This window comes from Chlamydotis macqueenii, chromosome 2, assembly GCF_036417535.1.
Source record: "Chlamydotis macqueenii isolate bChlMac1 chromosome 2, bChlMac1.mat, whole genome shotgun sequence".
Taxonomy (NCBI): Eukaryota; Metazoa; Chordata; class Aves; order Otidiformes; family Otididae; genus Chlamydotis; species Chlamydotis macqueenii.
The window spans coordinates 142815588-142839427 of record NC_141557.1 but is presented as its reverse complement, the minus strand read 5'-3'; the positions used below and the strand labels follow the sequence as shown (position 1 = coordinate 142839427).

At 34.6% G+C, this 23840-nt stretch overlaps 1 protein-coding gene across 18 annotated transcripts in view; it reads right to left on the bottom strand.

Annotated features, from left to right (window-relative positions):
• Positions 1-23840, bottom strand: part of RIMS2 (regulating synaptic membrane exocytosis 2) — a 473080-nt gene that overhangs the window by 191815 nt on the left and 257425 nt on the right. For 12 of the 18 annotated variants that reach the window (XM_086741150.1, XM_086741149.1, XM_086741136.1 and 9 more), the window contains 3 exons: positions 13885-14015; positions 10912-11083; positions 10204-10357 (listed from right to left, as the gene is read on the bottom strand). In XM_086741150.1, coding sequence (XP_086597276.1) covers positions 10204-10357; positions 10912-11083; positions 13885-14015 — 457 coding nt within the window. Of the gene's footprint in view, positions 1-2496; positions 2524-10203; positions 10358-10911; positions 11084-13884; positions 14016-22285; positions 22334-23840 lie in introns of all 18 variants that reach the window. The other 6 variants (XM_086741135.1, XM_086741137.1, XM_086741138.1 and 3 more) reach the window with 2 other exon arrangements.

The following is a 23840-nucleotide window of genomic DNA, read 5'->3' as shown; positions in this document are numbered from 1 at the left end:
TGGGATTTTATGGCACTTGTATTGCACTGTAGCTTTCATTGTAGGGTTGGCAAAAAATCCCATCACCTAAAAGCCGTTAGACCCATTATTTTCACTTTCCATTTTAAAAGTGCTTTCTATTTAAATTTTTACTAGTTTATTATTTTTCCTCTTTACATTTTTATTTTCAGAAAATAAAAAAGAAAATAATTTAAAATACATTAGTTTCTTAGTGTAAAAACCTTTCCATTTTTCATCTTCATGGCTAGCAATAATGGAAAGAAAAAAGTGAGGTGTTTTATTCTATTTTATGAATCAAATACTTATTTTTTTCAATTTTTCTCTAACAACTTCTGAATAAAAATAATACAGAAATAATTGAAGAAATTTTTAGAGACTCTTCTTTGGATGTTCCATGCCTGTCAGTGTTTAAGAGGCATTTGGACAATGCCCTTAATAACATGCTTTAACTTTTGGTCAGCCCTGAATTGGTCAGGCAGTTGGACTAGATGATTGTTGTAGGTCCCTTCCAACTGAAATATTCTATTCTATTCTATTCTATTCTATTCTATTCTATTCTATTCTATTCTATTCTATTCTATTCCACTCTGCTCTATTTTACTTCAACAGAATCACATTTTTCTCCATAACAATATTCTAAATAAATTGAACTCTTTCAAATGAATGAAACAGTATGAAATCATAAATATTTTCTTGCAAGGCAACCTAAATCTGTGGAGAGTTCTGAAAGATCTGACCTCTACATGACAAATGAAGTTGGCACAGAGCTGTGCACCACTCTTTTATCAATATACAGGGGAAACAATGCAAGATATAATACCTTCTCTGCTTCATATATTGCCCATTGATATTTCTGATATAGGTTTCAAGAGAAGACCAGCATGTGAGGTTCAAAAGTCTACTAAAGTCTATATGACCAACCAGTATAGTTATCAGTACTGACTAAAACAGGGGATAGAATGAGAGATAAATTAAGGTGAGTCAGCTTAAAAACAGAAGAAAGTGCCAGACTTAGGGCTCAGAAATTCTCTGGTTTCTTTGGCGGGGGGAGAAAGTATACTGAGCTTCCGAGCTGGAGATCCTGCTACTTAAATGGAAAAAGCTTTTACAAGGTTTTGTGGACTCCTTGGGGGAACAAAGGGTAGTGAAGCATGCTTATGAGCTCCTTCCCTGAAGCTCACAGAAGGCCTTCACAACCTCTTAAAGTAACTTACTATTGCCGGTAATTGTTCCGTGTTCAAAGCTGACATATAAGCAACCCTAAAATCAGTCTCACAACAAATGTCTTAAGAATTTGCTCTCTCATATTCATCCAGTCTGTGCCTGAGGGTTCTTAGTGTGAGCTAATTTCTCATGCAGTCCCACTGTCTCCATGTCAATCTGTCACTTTATCCTCCTGCACATAATAGTGCTATTTTAAAGTTTTTTACTAATTTAATCTACATCGACAGAAGGGCAGAGGTGTATAAATACCAAGTTTAATTAAGTTCCTACAGATATTTGAAAGTGGTTGCTGGATAGAAAAGAGAGATACACAAATTAGAACTCCTCAATGAAAAAGAAACATTATCAAGCTAAAATTTGTGGCTAATTCACACCTGCATAAGTCCACAGTCACCACAGCAAACATGGTCTCTTCCCATGTGAAGATATCATAAAACATGAGAAGAACGTGGGATTATTTCAGGAGAGAATGTAACAGAAGAAACATGGGAGACTAAAGGTAGATGAAATAGAAACTGGGCTTTATTAGTCCTGTTCTCAAGAAACATCCTGTGGGGGTTTTGTTTCTCTCCACCATGGTATTGGATCTATTTTCTTAACAATGTGTGTTTAATTTTTTAAACACAACTAAAAGATAATTAGATTAATCGATTCTCAATGAGATTCACATAATTAAAACTGCAGAACTGCAAAAAGTCCCAAATGAACCGCACTACAAAATTTAAGCTTGTAAAAACTGTACATTATTAATTTATTTACATTTAATTAAGGTAAACTTCTCAGATGTACCAGCTGAATTTGTCACTGGGGATTTAAATAAATATGAAACTGTAAATACAGGTATCAGTATAAATACTGATTTTGCCAGTACTTCACTTACCCCATGTCTGTATTCTAAAAATACTTACACTACTTCTCAAACAGGTGTAATACAACAGTGTTCCTTTTAATATAGCTCAAGCAAAACAGCATTTTCTTAGTATATTTAATAAAGCTCACTACAGTTTACCTACAAAAGTTCTACCTAAAATAAAGGCAGGCAAAGCAAGTATAGTGTTACAGTACCAGTCCAGTATCAATACTGAGATGTTAAGAACAGACAAAGAAAGCCAACAAAAGACCTATGACTGAAAAGCAGACAAGAAAAGCCAAGGAACATTTAAGCAATTTAGCATCTGCACAATAGGTAGCAAAAGCACATCAATAAAATATTGAATTAAATTTTGCGTGTATATGGAAGCAAGAAGCATTTGTGGCATGCTGAAAATTTACCTGAATTATATGAATATAAGCCTTTATCTGGAAAACAAATATTGAAATGAAGTAGTGTCAGGGAAGAATACATGAATCACTACATGTAACAGGGATGGTCAGAACCTTAAACTTCATTGTAATTGCTTCTGGAGACTGAAGAATTTGATACTGTAGGCCACATTCATTTGAAACAATAAAACCCAAGCAGCTAGGAGAAATTAAACCACAAAAATGCCAGTCACTTCTGGATCAACATTTATACTCAGTAGTCACAGAGGACTAGTAGAGCTACTGGAGTCATTACTAGAGTAATTTCCAATTCTGAAATACAACTGCACATTTACTATAAGCAACTGTTTAGCTTTTTAAGGACAAAATGTATATTCAACTAGGCAATACAAGCTATAACCCTTAAAGATACTGCACACTGCTCTTGGCACCTCAGCAGGAAGTTATTAGTAGAATGTTCCTGAGGTGTAGCTATGAAAGCCACTTCAAATTTAACAGACTCAGTAGTGATGTTCCTGTCAATCTTCTGTTTCCAGATAGGTCTTGATGTGGTAAATATGCACATACATAAATGCTTTATCTACATATCATTGTTACCAGTGAATTTAGAAGTCCTGATGTGACCTCAATGATCAAATACTTGCAATATCTGTTTTATTGTTTGTATTCCTTAAGCCTGGCTGGTTTGTCTATTTTAGCTTTCCAGACAACCATACCAGTTTTTCTAAACTTGACAATATAATAGTACACTATTATTTGGACAATTATGGAAATCTGAAATGTTACTTTGCCTTTGCAGATTTTGTAAATGTCACTTAAAGCAATCTGAAGAAGCCAGGGAGTCAGAATAACATGAATACTATCTTGCCATTAGTAAGACATTATGAATGTTTTTATTCTTTATAGTCAAACAGCTCATAGACATCACCTTAAATAATAAAGAGCAACAGTCCTTGAGTAAATGATGCACCTCAGATGACAAGATCTGACAGTGTCAGAGGAAAAATGAAAACTTCAATTTCTTGCCAGCTAGTGCTGTTAAGAATTCACTGGATGACTAGGTACCTGCTGGCAAGCCACACTTTCTGACACCCAGGTACTATTTTAATACGTAGACCATATCGCTAAATAGTCTACTACTTGCAATTTCTAACTCTCTGGATTTTCAATTTGAGTTTCTTGATAAATATAATTAATTTTTATGGCCCAGCTCCAGAATTCCATTAGGATATATAATTTCAAAGTGAATAATAGGGTTTTTTTCAGCATCATTTACAAACTTTTAGATATGAGCTTTAGTGCACAACTTCTCTAACATTTATATTCCTTGGTACTAATCTCTTCCAGTTATGAATTTCATTAAAAACTAACTCTTCTTTGGGTACAAAATTATGAAAAATGGAGTATAGGGAAGTTTTCTAGTTTACTCCAGCAAGATCAGAAAGTCATCAAGGTTCAAGAGTACCGTCAAAAAAAAAGCCCTAACATCAATTAACATACTCTAGAAATTATTCATATAATTAAAAACTATACATTTTCTGACTTTAACTTCTGGGAAGATCTGTAAAAGGGTAGAGCTTCTTGAAGAGCACAAGACTATAAAAATACTGAGATTATAATGGGCTTGAGGATTAAGGGGGCCATGTTTGTTTCTGTATAGTTACAATACAGAAAGGAAAAAGTTAGAATAGTATTGAACCCATGTGCAAACTTCATCAGAACCATCACACTATTATATGACAGTTTATTATGCTTCAACAAGTTAAAAAAAATGCACGCTTCCTTTAGCCAGAAAAGGAAGCTACTATATGGACCTATATATTTTAGAATCTTTTTAAAGGTCACTTGACTTGCTATTTATCGACTGCCTAGCAAGGTTACTCTACCCTATCCACTGTTATTTCAAGAAAGAACATTACATGACAGAAGAGTAGTTTAATAACATGATTCTACAAAGTAACCAGAGCAACAGCATCATAAAAAATCTAATTGCTTTAAACTGCTTCAAAATAGGATTTTAAGTATTTTTGTAGTTTAATTATAATTTAATAAAGTTTATTTATAAATTTTCAAACAGCATGGAATTAACATCTTAAATGATTTTCTTTTCTTAGGAAAAAGATAAATATTTTGATAGTTTAAGGCCTTTTCAGACACCCCTGTATCATGTTAAATACCTTTTAATTAAAGTATTTAATAAGCCATAGATGTACAATAAATATAATAAATAAATAATAGGTGTATAATAAATACAATACTGATATATATATCCATATTCTATGAACAAAACATCAATGCATGCAAACAAAGATAAGATGTCCAAGGCCTGTGCTCCATAAAAGAAAGAAAAACAAAGGAAGAAGCATGAAAGAGAAAAATAAGTGTTATTCTTGCTCTCCAGGGTAAAATTCTTTTAATATATTCATCATTCATAGTCTGTGTCACTGACCATAAAATGCTCCATATTATAATTTGAAAAAAGTCGCTGATGCATGTTGCTATTAAGTACAACTCGCTTACCTACTAGTGAACAGCACTATTATAATTACCTCAATTAATATTTGATGACATTGATTTAAAATTGTTGTTCTGACTTACCATATTAACTGCGAACTAAAAAGAAATTGCTAAGACAGCAAGGTCCTGATTCTGCAGTAAAAAGAGATTCTACAGAGTTCCAGGGAAGAGAACAGCTTTCGCTGGAAGACTGAGGTTTGAAATACAAGGGTTCAGATTTCACAGGGTACATTACACAGATTTCAGATACATTGTAATTAATTATTATTATACGTTAATGATTTGGTACTACCAAGATTATCTCTTAATGTTCTACAATATAGACTTGAAAATGGTATCATTTAAATAATGGAAGGGAGAGCTTGAATTAAGTTATAACATTCAACTCATCTTTGATTTCATGGTACAACTATAGAATTAAAAAAAAAATCCTCAGCACTCAGCAACGACATGTGATTCAAAACACTCTACTTACGCATTATAGAATTTTTTATTCCCATTTGAATTAATAAATAAGATTCAGAAAATGAATTTTATATATAGTTTTTCGCACACTATATGCAGATTTTTTAGTAGAACATAACTACACTCAGTTTTTGCCCCACAGTTTAAATACTCATTACTATAATTTCTCTCCCTCCAGATTTTTTTCAAAAGCCTTAAGAATCATGAAGCTCAGTGAATGATGACTTCAATTCTAAAAGTAATGAAAGTCAAATTCCCTTTAAAAGAAAGCTACTTCACAGTCTATTTATTTACATTATTTTGATCCTGCCTGATTTCTCTGGTGTTCAGGTCCTGAAAAAAATACAATTTTATCCACAATTTTGGACTTCTATATGTTGATTTCCAAACACTGTTAGTTCTAAAATCTCTTGCACCTTGTTTTCAGCAGAGTTCATCTCACACAGATTTACTACTTTTCCCTTATTAAGGATGCCTAAAACTTCACTTTTCTTTTTCAAACCATACCATGCACTGTCATGGAAATTAAAAGCTCTCCTTCCACTACTGTACATACCCATGCTGTAACTAGAGACCTGAAAATTTCTGGGCTTACTGTTATTTTCATATTTCTTCCCTTGTGCTGGCATTTAGCTGTTATCTATACTGTACACCTACTCTCTGTGGTTTGCAGATCAATAATTTGGACAGCTTGGTTTTAAAGCTGCAAAATCTGACTTGGAAAACTAGTGTCAGTTACTTTTTAATCCAAAGTAATTGAGATATTCTTAAAAATACTTGAAGTAAAACAAAATCTGCTTCTAAAACAAATTCAGAGTCAATATAGAACTAAAATCAACGGTTATTCTTCAAAATACAGAATAACCCAGTATTCTTTATGAACTAAACCATACCAGCTCACATTGCAAAAATGCACATATTACATGGACATAGCTGTAAAAGATTTAATAAGAATATTTCCTGTCCAATTTGATGTCTGGTATGTCTATTTTCTGGGCTACATGGAGAGGAAGTAATTTTTGATTTGCAGTCCCATGGTATAAACACTGCTTGATTTCGGTATCAGCTCTCAATGTATAGTAATACAAACAATAACTTCCATCCCATTGATCTTAACAATCATGAACACAACATTCAAGCCACATTCAATTTTCAGTGTAATCTGTAGTAAGCCTCTTACCTAATGTGAGATGGAACAATAATAGTGGAGCCTAACAAGTAACGGGAATTCCCAAATCTTTTTTAAAATAAACTTTAATTTTTTTTTTTGTTTACAATCTCTTTTCAGAGGCATTACAAAAGAAAGTCAGTTTGACTATACTTCTAGTTAATGCTATCTGGAATTTTTAATCTACGGCTGATTTTATGTCAAATTTTAGAGAAAATTAAGCCATTTTTAAAATTCGCTTCAAAAGTTCAGCATCATAAGTAAAATAGATGTACTCATCACCTCACATTTCACGTAACAAAAAGCTTAGAATATACTCACTGGATAAAAAAACAGTTATGAAAACCTGAAATATAATTAGCTGAAAGACCTAGTAAGTCATAATCCTATGTTCTATATTAGTTCCAGTTTCTAAGTACATGTCTTTCAAAAAACAATAAGGAAAAAGCATGGTAATGATCCTTCATCACTAGGAAGTTAATGGATTGTATGGATCAGAGGACTGGGCAAGAGAAGGTGGGCAGCTGGCTTAGATCAGTCTGTACCACAGCATAATGCCCACTCAAAGATATGAAGAGATAAATATATGTAGAACTAAGCTATTGTCTCTTACAGCTGGTTCCTAAAAGAAATGGCATATGGGGCTCTGTGGGAAACTTGCACTTTGCTACTGGCTGTCTGTAAATATAGAAGTTCAGTCTCCAGGGCTGATAAGTCTGCTATTCATCAAGAACACTACAATTCAGTGATATTAAAGAGAGAATAGAAGAAAGTGGTAGGTGTAGGTGGTTCTTTTAAAATACCTTTGGAGAGTAACATTGAAGTATTTTCTTCAAATATATTTATAGTAACTTGTCAATCATGAAGATAAGAAAGCGTAGATGTGTCTATGTGTATTTATGCAAAAAACCCAAACAACCTTGTAATTCAAAATATCTCATTACTTCTCACACTAACAGTTTTTGGGGACATGCAACAAAGTACTTCATATTATACTCACTAATTCTATACATAGAGGCATCACAGAAATGAACAAAAGGTGGGAGGACTCAACTGCTCAGATTTTGCAGCCTCAGAACTTGAAATCAGCCTACTGTGTAACAGCACAGTAAGTGTGTTAAGATGTGCTTTGAAAAAGATAAACAAACTTGCTAGACATGCCTTGTCCTAATTCTGGAAATTTTTTTCACATTGCCGTAATACGCCACTGGATAACATCTTCTGTTTCATCATATACAGGAGTTGTTAGGGAAGGACACAAAAAGAGTTTCAGACACAAGAAACTGAGATACTAAGTTTAACGTAATATTCTTTTGAAACTCCAAGAAAAGCAAAAACCACAGACTTCTACATGTTATTCATATATTATAAATAATAGTGAAGGCAAACAGTCGTAAGATATGCTGTCTGCTCTTCACTAGCCCCCTGTTTATGACATTTAGGATGAGAAGGGCTTTTTGGAGGTCATCTGGTGCAACGCCTGTTTCAGTTTTGGTCAACTTAAATTGCATTGCTTACAGCCTTGTCCAGCTGAGTTCTGGATATGTCCAACAGGATATTCTACTGCCTTTCTGGACAGCAAAAAGAAATACTTTTATTTCAATTTCAGAGGTGTGACACCAATTTAAAAAAAAAAAAGTATTTTTAATTACTAAATAGATTCTGCTACCATTGCAGAACTCTGACCAGACGCTAAATTTCCATTTGGATGCCCTTCCAGTCCCCTAAAAGGAGAGATTTTAATGTCAAGAGACCTTGTTCTCTATACATGTACATGTATATATTCCCAGGCATATATTCCCAGGACACTAGAGAAAATCCTTCTTTATGGAGCCCTGATCTCAATAGGAATGCAAATAGCTTAATTTATTAAGGACAATGCGAATTCTCCAGCAATCACAATGAACATCTGACACTGCTTATTTGGCTGAAGTGTTTAGAATCTCAAGTTGTCAAAGTACTGCTCTGGGAAGAGTCAGGCTAAATCATCTTCATTGATGAAATTCAATAAATTATTGTCAAATTTTTAGTCAGTATCATTGAGCAGATCTTTAGTCAAGTATCACTACAATCATTTCCAAAATAAATCAGTTACTGTTTTATTCATTCCTCATGGAGGTTATTTATTGCACAGACAGGAATTACTATAAACACACAGCACTTGTTAGCAGGACTGAGTATTTCCTGAAAACCAGAATTTCACTAACTTCACATAAAACAGATACTGAAATGTACAGCTGGTCTGTAAAAGTAATTTTACATGGAAAATTAAACTTCCTAAAATATGTCACAAGATGGCAGAAAATATAGAAGAAAAATAATTTTAAAACTTTGCTTAAACAACAGTCACAGTACTTGAGAAGAATGAGGAGGACTGGATGGAAACAGAACTCCTTACCTGTTAACTATCCTTTCTTTCCTGCTTTTTGTGGATAAGTATAATTGTACAATTTGAAGGCTATGCACTGTTACTCTCTGTTAATGTATCTATCTCAGAATATTATGATATGGAGCATTTTAATCCTTCTCACCACCCAGTGCACAGTCACAAAAACTGTCAGCTACTTGAAATGCTTATATACAAGGTATTACTTAATAGAGAACCCACATAAAACATATGAAATATCCAAGCTTACATACAAGGTATTATTTAATAGAGAACCCACATAAAACATATGAAATATCCAAGCTTTGGATATTTCATAATCAATGAATTATAATTATAATTTCAAATATCCAAGCTTTGGATATTTCATGGCTACACATGTATAAGTTTCTGTGAGTTTGTGTGTAACATATGCACACACACTCACATACAATGACTCAAAAAACCCCAAAGAATTCTTAAAAATAGTTTTTGGTTTTTGGGCTTTTTGGGTTTTAATAGCAGTGTCAACTGGTATTTTATAAAGTTAATTCAGTGACGGATAGCTTTAAATCACTGACATAACTAAGCAGCTAAACTAGAGAAGCAATGAATTAGTAAGGAAACAGATTTTCACCCTTTACTGTCTTATTCTTCTGTATCTTTTTTATTAGCATACTATATATACTCTACTTTCAAAATATCTACTGATAACATCAAACTACTGCAGATCAGGTATACCAAACTCTACAAAACAGAATATTAAAAGAAATTCTATTTGTGAATGTAACATAAAATAGTATCAAAACAAGGCAACAGGCCATGGTATTGATTTAGCTACATACAATGTTTTATACAGGTCACTTTATGTTTTATAAGTATGATCTAAAGAGAAAGGTACTGCACATTCACTTTTGGTTAATCAATGAAATAATACAGGAGATAGGCAAGATTTTAAAAAAGCACACTGAAAAAAAACAAGATTATTTGCTTAAGCTCAGGAGCTGAACTGGGTAGCCACATAAGAAAAAACTGGTGTATTGCACAGTGTTCAACACCACCGTCTGTAGCATTTCAGCCCCTCATAAGTAATCATAAATGATCTAATATATAACAGCTACAAAAGAACAAAGAAATTCTGTCAGCTTCCCATCTACAATAATTCAAATGAACTATACACAGTGTAAAACTAACAACCTACTTTGTAACCTCCGTGTGGGACTCTCGCCATGGAGTTGTCTGCGTGGCAAATACGGTGAGGGATGGGGAAGTGGCAATGAAGAGACATCATGCGTTTGAAGTTTGTACCAGTGAGGTTCATCGTCTAGTAATGCTGTCTCTAACTCAATAAGAATCTAAAAAGGAAAACATGGTTAAAAGTAGGAAAGCATTACATAACATAACATTTTAAAATAGGTATGTTCATGAATTTTATTCTATTATTCTCTTATTGTTAAGGACATTGTCTGAAGTTTTATAAAAATCTTGCATTTAATACGAAAAGAGTTCCTGTGCCTTTTACAACACTAAATATACCAAAAATCTCTCACAAATCCTTTGTACCCTTATGACAACCTTTACAGCATTCAAATATCTTGTAGCAAGTTAGTCAGCAACATTTCAACATTTTAGTAAAACACAACTATGGATAATATGGATTTTAATTAACAGTTCTAAAAGAAATTTAGAAAACGTGCATGCTGTTACTAAAACAGAAGAAACACAAAAAGAATCTCATATCAATATTGTTTGATAAGTGCAAGATCACTATTTGTTTACTGATAAGTGAAATAAAGACAAATACAATAATTTAAAACAGTTTTGCTTTGCTATATTTAATAACTTTTCAAAGATACTGTATCTATACATGAATATGTGAGCAACTCTATTTCTACCAATAATTGTATACCTCTCCTAAAAATTCACTTTCTTCCTCTCGAACTCGTGCTTGGTCCCAAAGAGTAATTTCTAACATTCGTTCTCTAAACTCTCTCCGATGAACTGGAGAATAAATGAAAGTCTGATTCCACTTAGGTTCCAATGTTTTCTTTACTGTTTTTGTTCTTCTTTTATTTTTATCACTGCAAAAAAAACAATTAAATATTAAAAATATTCAAAGGACCATTATACTACAGTAAGTATATAATGTAAGTAGGAAATCTTAAATCAGCAGTATTTTTTGTAGTATTATGGGCACTATAATCTACATCAGGATTAGTCCTTTATAACAAAATAAAGCTCAGTACATATATTGAGGATAATTCATAACTTCATATCAAAAACTGTTAGGTGATTTCCAGCTCATGTGCCAATTCCAATTTTTAAAAGTTCCCTGAAAAACAGAAATGTTTTAATATGTTTAGTTTGGAAACAGCATTTTATAAAGAAAAATATACTTCTGTAAATGGGAATTCCATGAGGCACAGTCCGACAGTAGAACACATATGCAGACAACATTGGGCATAGCAAAAAACCTCCATTTCAGATAAATGAGCCAGGTGGTTCACTCAAGCTTCCAATCCTACAACGGCTGACTTTTAAACTGCAGAGCAGGAGGGAGCTTCTGGCCTACATGAAGGAATGGTCAGGGAGCTGTGGGCAGTGCAGGGCTCTCCTGACTAAGGGCTCCACGGCTGGGAAACCAGAAGCCCCAATAATGAGTTAGATGTCTTTTTTCAGCAATACTAGAAGGAATAGTGTTCTCAAAACAGCTTCTGAAATCCTTTGGGTCACCCCGAGGATCCACCCAGGTTAAAGGTGGAGCTCCACTACGAAGTGGGCCTTATGTTCCAGAGCCTGATGAGATCTCCGTGCAAGGCTACCATGGAACTCCTGACTCTGGCTCCAGGATGTTGTTGAAAGCAATGTGTTTTGCAGAATAATTCTGCCTCAAAGAATTAATATTTTCTGATGGAAACAAGTTTCACTGGAAGACACCCACACCCCTTCTACTGAGAATACTGACAAGAGTTCTCATAACAATGCTTAATTTTAAAACCGCTGACTGCTGCGCAATGCAGTTATGGTACTAATTTATGTGGATTTTTTTAATACGGCAATGCAGATACTGTCTATTTGCTAATACTTGCACTTGTAGTATATTTATCGTATTTCTGAACTGTTACTTAGAGGCTGGATCAAAATATTGACTCAGAAATAATATTTTTAGAAACATTGTTAAAACAAGTAATATAATTATTTCTATTATACTAAAGATTTGTTTACCCTTACGAACTGAAATAAGTTACATTGGACAAGCTTTTCCAGTGAAATTTGTTTAATCAAAGAGAGTTCAGTATCTTCATCTAATTAAATGTGTGACTCATTTAAGTGTATTTTACCTCTAGCACATTTCCTTCTACTACACAAGAAATATGTTGCTGCTTACTTAGCCTTTACCTCTAAGCTGCTTACTTAGCCTTTACCTCTAAGGAAAGGAAAATTAATTTGCACATCAGAAAAAAAAAAAACAGTTCAATAAGACAAATTGCTGATTCTTACATAAGTGATAGAAAACACATAAAACAATTTAAAAAAATGTTCTGAATACTTCATATAAATACACCATTAAAGCATAATAAAATTTAATGTTATGTAATTTTTTTGTATCTGTATACTTGAAAGTATTTCATGATATATTTTTCTTTTATGTATTTCAAGTTATTACAACTTACATTGTAAAGCATTCTGAACACAGACATTTTTAGTAGCTTTATTAATCTTGAAAAAGCATATAAGACAATTTAAGCAGTCTTGATTCTCAGTTTAGCACAGCTTCAGTATCTCCAAACACACTACAGCAATTTGAATAAACTAAGAATATAGCCCAACAGTTCAAATATTGGTGACCCCAATACAATCCATCCAAAACCTTTTTGTCATCAATTATACAGCAAATTATGCAGCCACAGAAACTATTCTTATCAACATATGGTATACAATGAAAGTGGAAAAGCAGTGTCTTACAAAATACTGAATAGCTTTAATTCCTGCTGAAGAGAGTTAGCATCTTCCCACTTTAGATATTAGGAAAAGCAAGACATAAAAATGTAAACTGTGAAGTTACATCCTATTCTACAGATTCAGCAACCCACTTGTCAATCTTTTATATATTAAGTCAAGTTAAATCCTTGAATTATTTGGCTGATACACTACAAAATAAAGCTAAACATTTTCCCCTACTGACACAATCTGAGGAAATATCAATTAAAAAACTCTATGGGGGAACACATTATCCCCTTTGCTATTGTTCCCACCACCTAATTTGACATGGCAGAAAATCATGGACTAAAAAATGAAGGAGCTATTCAGGACTCAGGGTCACTACCACAGTTTAATTTTCCCTAAATGCATATATAATGCCAGTCCAGATTAATATCAGTCCTGTGCTTCAGGGGAAGTTTTCAAGGTGCATCTGGGAAATCTCAACTAAGTCTCCTTCAGCCTCACTTATACTGTGACACAAAATCTATAAGTTTCAGATGCCAAACCTGCTTCTGCTTTGCTGTATAAAGGTGGGGCAAAACAAACTGCTGGACTGATCAGTCCAGAAATCTGTGAACCTAACTTTATAGCATTTTCTTTGCACTAGACAGGAATAATTGTCATAGGAAATAAGGACATCTTTGCAAGCAACAGATCTCCACGCAATGACATATGTTTACATTTCCTCTTCTATTCGGTATTTAATAAAATATCCAGTGAAACTGAGTTTGTGTTTAGTGCTCAAAGACACATTGCTGTTACACAGCATGTTCAATAAAGAAACTCCAAACTGTAAGATTTTTCTGTATATGTACAACCAGTAAACCCAGCTGTGCGTGCCATCTGAGTACCATACTAATTCTTACTCAAATGGTCCTTGTCTTTGTGTTCACCCTACCTTCTGTCTGGAAGAAAGTAAATTTTAACATAAGGATTCCTTGGCCTCCCATCTTCCCTTGAAGGAAGATCCTTTGCTCCCAATATTGTCACTATTAACTGATGACCAACCTTGTCATACCACAGTTTTATCTGTAATGAGAAAATATTAATTAGTGAACTTATTTCTACAAGAAAGTAGCATATTAATTCTTAAAATTAATTTTGCTCATAAACTTCTATTTATATTAGAAAATGTATACAGAAAATATAATGTTCTACTTTGCATTTATAATAAAGCATAAAAATAAATTAATACTATAATAGCTGCAGTATGTACCAGGAGTTACTCTTTTTTAAAAACCTTGTACAATAAGTACATTATTTCATACTAATTGTTTTTCACATGGTGTTCTGGTTAGGATTATTCTCTCTTGGCAGTGATATTGTATTACTTGCATTACTGATATATGGTATTCATATATATACATTTCTAAGGAGTTTATGTAGAATGAATGAATGAATTTTTCATGTCCTGTTGTGCTGGAAAGACTATGGGATAAGACCATAAACATTTCAAACCTCTAAAGGGTCTTCAAGATGCAGAGATTCATGCTGAAATCATATAAGCCCTCCAAAAATTGTAAGAGAGAGCAGCTCAGTAGTCCAACCCTCTTCACAGTCCAACTCAGCAACAACAAGGCAAAAACTACTATTACTCATCTGCAGAAATTATTATTAATCAGTCTTAGACTTGGTCTGCTATCCTTTTTTACCACAGTCATTAGAAGCTGCTATTTAGCTATTTCAGTTTGAATACTACAGCTGCATATAACCTATTCAAGGAGAGGATACACCTGCTTTAGAGCACTCACTGTGGAAGGGGGAAATGGTACAGTTAGGACAAAACAAAGCTTTCCAAATAGCCAGGGAGTTATTGCATGGTGGTATCACTGCAGCTGACAGAGGAGGCTCTTTTCATGGGGAGTTTGCCAGAGACAGAGGACAAACTATGACATTTAAAGGAAACACTGACCCTTCCTGAATTTAGAGGAATCAAAGAGGATAATGCCCATCTCAACACCTAACCAACAGTGCACCTTTAGGCATGAATATACACTAGCTAAGGCAAACAAAACCAGGGGAAGGTGCACTTTCTGTGGCGCTCATCTCACATCATTTCAGAGACACGGTCTCCATCTGCTGTCATAGCACCCCATCTTCAGCATTTCAGTCACTTAAAGAAAGGTCTTGATGCAATTCTGAAGACTTTTGACTCACCAACAAGAGGCTGATTTAGCTTTCTGCCATTCCTAATACTTCAGTAAGTGAGATTACACTAGGACACACCAACTCAATCAATGGTGGCCATGTACTTCTTCCTTCTCCATTACTTCAGACCTTGCAACTCCTGTAGCCACCAACCAGCAGTCTTTGAATAGATATTAAAAAGGGACAGATACCTGTCCTCTATTATCAGGTCACTGGCCCTGCTACTGACTTTATAGGTTTCTGGCACCAACAGTTAAAGGACTCTATGTCTACTAAAGCAGAAAACTGTGTGAGAGAAATTATCCTTAATTAGATTCAAAAGAGGTTTAGATGCTGTTGCTACATTCCTGCAAAGCAAGGGGGTTTGTGAATATTTTTTCTAAACTTAGAGTTATCTAGAGAATAGGTATCTTCATCCAGCTAGATATCACAAATAGAAAGCTTTGCACCAACTGTATGAATCCAACAGAAAGCTTTAATGACCTCTGACGTGCAAGTCAACTTAAATGTTCTCGGACACTAAATGTTTCCACCCACTTCCTTGGAAGTCCTTGAGCAAAGGACAGACTTGGCTAGTCTCACACCCTGAGGGGAACAGCACTGAAAACAATCTTCTTCATCTGTTTTTTTTTTGGGAAAAATTGTCCTTGCTTAAGCAGAATGCAATATATTTGGGATCCAGACACTATCACAAACTGTGACTGAGTGAAGGTGAGATAATCCAGACATGGGTGCCTAAAGTATAACCAGAATTATTTGTTCGTAATCAGGCTAAATATTTCTTCACTATATTTATTTCAGACTAGATTTTTGCAGGAAAACTTCAGCCAAAATGTTTGGAGAATTACTCTAAGCATAAAGTTAAATCATCTGACACCCTTTCTTTCAGATTCCCTAACATTTGTGTTTTGGAACAAGAACTCAAAATTTGTATTGACTTGTAACTTCTACTTTTCTCTTAATGCTCTGGAAAAAAATTTGGAAACATTTGTACATAATGGGAATATTTTCCCTGTAATTTGTCTTGTTGTAGGAAAGGTCAGGTGGCAGAATTATGACCAGAAGGCTTTCTCTCTCCTGTGTTCACATTGCTAGTGCTACAATACACAGCACAGGCACTTGTAGCCCAAGAAGTCATTTGACTTGGATGTAAAGAGAGGGGAAGAAACTGGGAGTGAGAGAATGGACAAAGAATTCCATGGAGCAGAGAACAGGATTGCATTCTCATGAGGTTAGAAGAAGGAAGACAGGACAAATCAGAAACTGCTTTAGAATTACTAGAAAGCAAAAGGATACAAGATGCTTCTTGAAGAAACACAGGAAGAATGGAGCCACTAATGTCGGGAACCATAGAAGAGGGGCAACACTAGACGGAAGGAGAGAAATGTAATGAGATGACAAAAGAACCAGCCATTCTGTAACTGGTGCAAAGTATATTGCATAGAGAAAATCTGACAAGAAGTCAAGGCAGGAAATTGGAAAGGAAAATGAAAAACAAGGAGTTAGACTAGCATACTGAACATGAAAAATGAGTTTGGGAATAGGACTGGTCTAATTCTGACTCTCCTGTTCATAAGTATTATGACAATATTTGGATGGTATGGTATTTTCCTATGAGAACCTTGTTTTTTCTGTTCACAAGAGAAAGGACAGGCATTTAAGACAGACAAATGCAGACCAAGAGGAGTGGATTCCATTCCTTCCTTTTTCCCAGAGCTTTTGTTTATTGAGGTGTGGATCACTTAAAGCATTGCAAAAGGCATTTACAAATTGTGTGTTCTTCATTTTCTAGAAGCCTGACATGAGACCCTGGAGCCTGATTTGCAGTGCTAACTGTTGGAATTAAAGTCTGAGGTGTGTATTATGCCTGGACAGGATCTGACTGACTCGGACTCTGATCATAGTTTCTCAATTCTTAAACAATAAATGCAGGACTACCCTACCATACCTCATAGAATATTAAATATATTTTATGTTGTAAAATAAACATGGGATAGTACATGTATAACAGAAAAGTTGATGAGGAAATTATTTTTTTCTTTTATAGCTTTGTTGAGTTGCATGCAGAAAAGATTCCTAACACCAAAAAGTGAAGAACATTGAATTATTCAAGCTATAGGGTGAAAGGCCCACAAAAATGTACAGGTGCGATGCTCAGCACTGAAAGAATTAAGCAGCTCCATAACAAAGCAGAATCTACAAACCCTCCATTCAGCAGTTTTTTACGTATGCAGGAATAGCACTTTCAAAAGCTTAGAATGCCTAAGAAACTGTGAGGAAGCAATCCTGATCTAAATGAAGGAAAAGGCAAAATTACAACATATAAAATACACTATAGGAAAACCATGCTGGCTGATGCTAATATGGATGCTAACACTTGTAAAAAACTTACTGAATAGGACATTGTCTACCTAGATAATTTAGGATGTAGGCACCTAAAAGTCACTTAGAAAGTGATCCAACCTGATTGCTTTCTAAAGATCTTTCCACTTGGTGTTGAAGTCCTGGAAAATTATTTGCCACACATACACTCATATACTCTCCTTCCCTAGGCTCCATCCCTAGGCAGATGTGCATATAATTCTTGAATAAACTTCCATTGCAACCTACATTCAGGCAAACAGGCGTCTAAATTCAATGCATCCTGAAATTGTGAGATGGTCTGTCATCCACAGAGCGGTGCATTTGTTGCTCCTTGAGACAGGCTTCCAGATAGGAGTGCAAGAAAAAAGAACTTCCAGGTTTGCTATGCAGAGCGCAAGAAACAAGAATTCGTCTGCAGTCAGGTGATGAAGGTAGTCATCGGGGGAACAGAGATGAGGATCTGGTCTCAGGTTTGTAGAATCTTTTCATTTTTTAACCAATAGCGGTCTAATACAAGATCAATACACATTCTGAGTAGCAGGTCTGGAATCTGCTACAGTAAAATTAAGCTTTCTTTCCTATGACCACACATTTATATTCCCAGCCACACAGTATCTCAGCTTCAGATGAGACTTCATACTCCAGAGAAGAAAGGGATGTGCAATAGCTTGATAATAAATGCACTTTTCTGAGACAGGTTCATTCTCTTCAGTCTAAATAGGGTTTTAACCACAGATGTCCTGTTTCTGCAATGAGCCTCTTACACAGAGAACAGTCTATAAAAGATGACTGCTGGTGTTACATTCTAAGAAGTGAGAGTGCAGGTATCCAGTATTCCTGTTTGGTCCTGTGTAGCCTCAGAAGAAGACAACTCCCTCTGAAGAATCAAGTCACCCTCTGGAATAGCCTAAGTTTCAAATAGAGTTGATGGGGATAGGTGTCCTTTTTTCGGCTGAATCACTTACTGCAGACACTAAGGTACTTAGTTCTTTCCTTCAACTGTACAAGTCTAAGCACCTCCTCAAGGCACCTCAGACTTATATAAATTAAGCATATAAATTCTGTTTACTAGATTTCATCCTTTTTCATTTTAGATCTCTTCTTAGCTAGAAATTTTATTCAGAGCTCTAACTGAGGTCAGAGTCCTAGAAAAGAAGTAATCATTTAATTAGGACCTACACTCTAATACATATGCATAAGAGAAATCAGTTAAGAAAATCTAGATAGTACTATTATTATTGCCACTTCCTATATTCCTACCTCATGAGTGCTTGACTGTTTGCTTAACTATGCAATTCTAATGTGGTTTTGTGTACAGCACATACAGGTACACCATATCTTAAGTGATAACTTTAGATTAAAAAACAGAGAATATTTGAAGTTTTTAATTGAATGCTAGACATTATTTCTTTACTTGTCATATAAGGGTTGCTTCACAGCTCATGGAAAAGAGATAAAACTTGTGCCACTGGGAAAGACTGCCTGCCCCACAGCTTGTTTACTACCACCACAGCCTACTCATCACTGGGTTTGAGAGACGTCTGGCCAAGCATTTTTGTACTTCTGTTTTTCATTATAAATTTTTCATGTAACCTACATAGCTGTTTATTAGTGTAATGTTTTGAAACTAAGATACTACTTTTCTTTCTTTCTTGCATTACTCTGAAACAAGAGATACACCAGCAGGATCTGTTGCAAAAAGAAAGCCCCAATTCTCAGTTTATTTTTAAAAATGCTTACAGCAATAATTTTATTTGGACTTAAGCTTATATAGATGCAGAAACTGCCTTGCGGTAGTAAAGTCTTCGGCGTTGCTGAGATGAGCTTTGGATGCTGTTAAACATACCTCTAACAAAACCCAACTGACAGTTGCTAAACCAAACTACTATTGCTGTCTGCTTCAGTTGCTGTCAGATATGCTGGAAAAAATACAAATAGAGGCTATCAAATTGAAGAGATTCTGGGATATGAAGGGCAGAAAATTATGGAGATATTTAGGCTACCCTAATCTAGATTTCTTTTAAAATTTATTTTTTAGTGGTTTCATCCTGGTTTGAATAATGCCAAATACATGCATATGTATATTTTATACATGTTCAAATTAAAGCAAAAAGGATGTCTGTATTAAAGCAAAAAGGATGTCTGAATTTTTTGAAGTTAGAAAAAACCCAGTGGTTTCATGGCAACCCTATCTCTAAAGGAGGCTCCTCCAAGTAAACGAGATACAGCATGGAAAACACAAATTTAAGAACAGATCATTGCATGCAAAGACATTGTAAAGCATCACTCTGTAAGTTAGAAAATTGCTAGTATTCTAAACTGAATCTAAAAGTTCAGGAAATAAATAAGCAGTTTTCCAAGTACTGTGGAATTAGTAAAAGTTCAGGAGAAGGGTGCATGGTAGCGAAAAAGGAAATTGAATGTTTTTCTTCCCAGTAAAATAATAACCATAGGTTTTAAATTATTCAGTGATACAAGAGCTAGAAAATGAATGGAATGACATGGAGAGAAGTGTAGAAGAGGAAATTCTGCCAGACATGTATCACCAGGATCAGTTTCAGACTAAGAAGTAAAGAAGATACAAGCAAGAATAAAGATGTGTATTCACTGTTGAAAGCAATGAAACAAATAGGTATAAACAGAAATGTTTGGAGATCCTCATTCTTGTAGGGAATTCTAGAGACACAGCTATACCAGAGCCCACAATGTAAGGGATACTTCCTGACAACCATAAACAACAGCCCAGAGCTCAGCGTTAGCTCGCTTCTCGTGCCAAAAAAGTAACCAGAGTTCTGCACTGCTGCTGGACTGCTTTTAACACTCTTGTTTAAAGATCACTGAAGAATTTGTTCTTCTCTGCAGCCTGCACCATAAATATGGCTTAAATGAATCCATATCAAACTATCTGCCATCCCTAATAAAAGTGGGCAGATGGGAGACTTTTGGTTTCAGTCTAGTTGTAAAGATGTTGTCAAGGTCTAAGTTTGAGTTCTTCAGGAACTCTTGTCACAGACATTATGTTTAGCTTTGACTGCTACTGAGCTCTGAAAAAAACTGTTAAGAGAGATCCACAATGACTCCACATACATTGTGGAGCAACAAAATTGAGGCTAAAGACAATTCTTACCTACACCATCAAAAATAACCCAACTAGAGGTGAGAGAGTAAGCCTCATACACTTTCACATCTTGCTGGATATTCTCTATCAAGCATTACACGTGTTTTGTTTTCTTAAATGACTACCATAATTGTTTTATCAAAGTATTTTTTTAATTAGAGGATATTAGTCTAAGTAGAACTGGCAATTTTTATGTCTATTTCTTTATTTTATACTATGCGATAAAAATAAGGAACTACTACAGGAACTACTACATGTTACTTCTACATTACAGTATTTGATGAAACATGCAGGTTTCAGGCAGATGTTTCCTTTTTATATTGAATAATCAATTGTCATATCCTTTCTTAATTTATTTTGCAAATAGCTAAAAAGAAAATAATTATTAAAAGTTATTAAAGGACTACTTATGTCTTATACATTACCTTTATTAACTACTTAACAACTTTTCATTGAATTTGTACCCCTCTGATTTCATTACCATGAACTTTCTTAATCATGCTAAAGAATGTTTTAAATTTTTAATACAAAGCCAGTTTATGTTAGTAGCATGTAATAATATGTTAACCTAAAACAATACTATTAAGACGTTACTTTTTTAATCTCAATTTTTGTCTTAGACTTTTTATTTTGAATTTACATTTCAGCAGTTGTAAGGACTACTTTCAGGAAATAATATATTGTAAAAAAAAAAAAGTATTTTATCAAATATGACTCATAACCAAACCATTTCCTACAGTCTTATTTAGAATTCCTTTATAAATATATATATTATCTTTTTTCCTTTTCAAGATGAAATTTAGTCATCTCATTCTGATCATTTAGATCATCCTTTACATCTTTCCTTGAGCAACTGACCAAAGAAGAGAAACATTTATACAGCTTCCACAAAAAAGATTAACATCTCCATATTTTGTAATCAAAGCAGATCATATTCTATTTATAAAAAATTGAAAAACATGCAGCAAAGCAAGATAAGCATTGTAACATATTAGTAAAACCTACTTTTGCGTTAATCTAGAGTACGTTAGGAGTTTCCTAATGAAAAAAGGCAAACAACTTGTACCTAAAGAGAATATCAAAGCTAAATCTATTCAGTACACAATTGGGAAAAATAATTTTTTATTTAAATGGAGTTTTGGTTATTTTGATGTACTTTTAAAATACAAAACCCAAGTTTCATACACAAGGAATTTGTTTCTTTAAACAAGGTACAAATTTTTTGCCTGTCTTCCACTCGAGGCGCTACTATTACTTGGAAAATGCAAAAAAGGATGTGTTAAGTAAATGATAATGAATGATTTAAAGAGACATTCATCTTTATATAATGACTCAAGCACAAAATTATTTACTGCTTAAACAGTACACACATTTTGTATGTGGGAGGCATAGCCATTATCACTATTGAAACCTGTATGGGTTTAATATTGGGTAAACAGCAAAAAAAACTAGTTGTCTCTTTAAATTTTAGTTTAATATTTTAACCCCCATGCAGAATCTTACAAGCTGCTCACAAGATGACATGAAACTCATTAATATGGTTTAAAGCAACACACTAAAAATATGGGAAAACGGACTATAATGTAACGTTTTCCTACTATGCATTTTCCATAACAAACAAAAGAAAAAAACACAACTTTAGTTTCTGTCAGGCAGACGAAGTCTTTACCTGAACCCTAGGAACAAAAGGCGTTGTTCTTCTACTAAGGCTTTGGCTCTGGTAAGCAAAATTAAAGAAAAAGCAATAAAACAAAACCAAAAAGGACAACACGCTGGAAACTAAAAGACCAAAAGTAAAAACAAAGACACACAACTATTACTTTAAACACAGCTTTACACCAATGACATATTTATCTAACACAAAGTTTTTTAATGCAATGCATAAATTAAATCCGAAAATCTGTTACCAAATCACATCAAAACCCTGTGAAAGAAATTCTGGCCTTAGGGAAGTCAGCAGGAATTTTGCCACTGATTCCCCAGGAGCAAGGATTTCACTTTACAGGTCTACAGATAACATTCACAATAGATTTAGAAATAACATTAACAAAAGGAGCAGGTCAGCAAAGTGTGATTTAAAAGCAGGGTAGGAAACATAAGTTCAGCTTGATCATCTCTTTCAGGAAGATTGTAGATGCATATTCAGAGACAGAAACAAGTACAGTTCACGCACTGACAGCTTTGGTTGCTTTCTAGAGTAAAGCAAGTAAAGCAAATTGCAACTTTAAGAGGCATTTCTATTAAAAGCCCTCCTAAATACTTTTAAAATTATTAAAAGAAAGTTAGAGCTATCTGGTATTAGCATTAGGGAGGGGAAGGTACAATCGATGTATTTCAGTTCTCTAGTAATCATGACAGAAATGACATATGGTATATACAGAAAATCCTTGCATGAAATGGGATCTAGAGCATCTAGCAAACTTAGTAGTTGCATTGCACACATAGATGCATTTATAACTCTTATTTTTGTGACCACATACAGCCTTGTGGCTTCCAGTGGCTACATCAAGACTACATCAGTATAGGCAACACTCCTATGTTCCTGGAATAGCTATAGACTCCAACCAACCACTCTCCATCTTCGGCTTAGGGCAACAGCTAATGGAGTGGCATAGAATGGGTACTGAGTTCGGGGAATGAACAGAAACAAGAGGGCATGTTGACATCTAAGAGGGCCAGCAAGGGGACAGGAGCATGGGAGTAGGTCACAACCACCACAGCAATCTGACAGATTTGAATGATCTTTATCTCTCTGCTTGGTTTTCCTAAGATTAATGATCTATTTCAAAGTGATGGAAAGAAGCTGCTACTCAATTTTCACTTCCGTAAGAAATGTACCAAAAGTATGGAGATAGGCAGTGTGATGATGCTTCTGCCACCCTCCTTGCTTACTTGGCATGCACAGATGCTTGAGAAATCTGTTCCATAAAATGTGTGAAGTCATCTGTTCTCACACCAAAGCAAGAGGATATATAAAATTTGACAGTCTGGATCACCAGTTTTGTCTGATGTGCTCCTGTGCTCTGTGAGGTGCAGCAGCTTACATGGACCCCTACTCTGCACAGGCAATACTGCACAGCCCAGTGTATGGGTGCCAGAATGTGACCTACTCACATACAACAAAAATAGATCTTCAACTTGCTTCTGCTCTGTATTACAAAAGAAACACAAATATTCCAGAATATCACAATCCTAAGAGGGATAGAATATCTACCACCATGCAC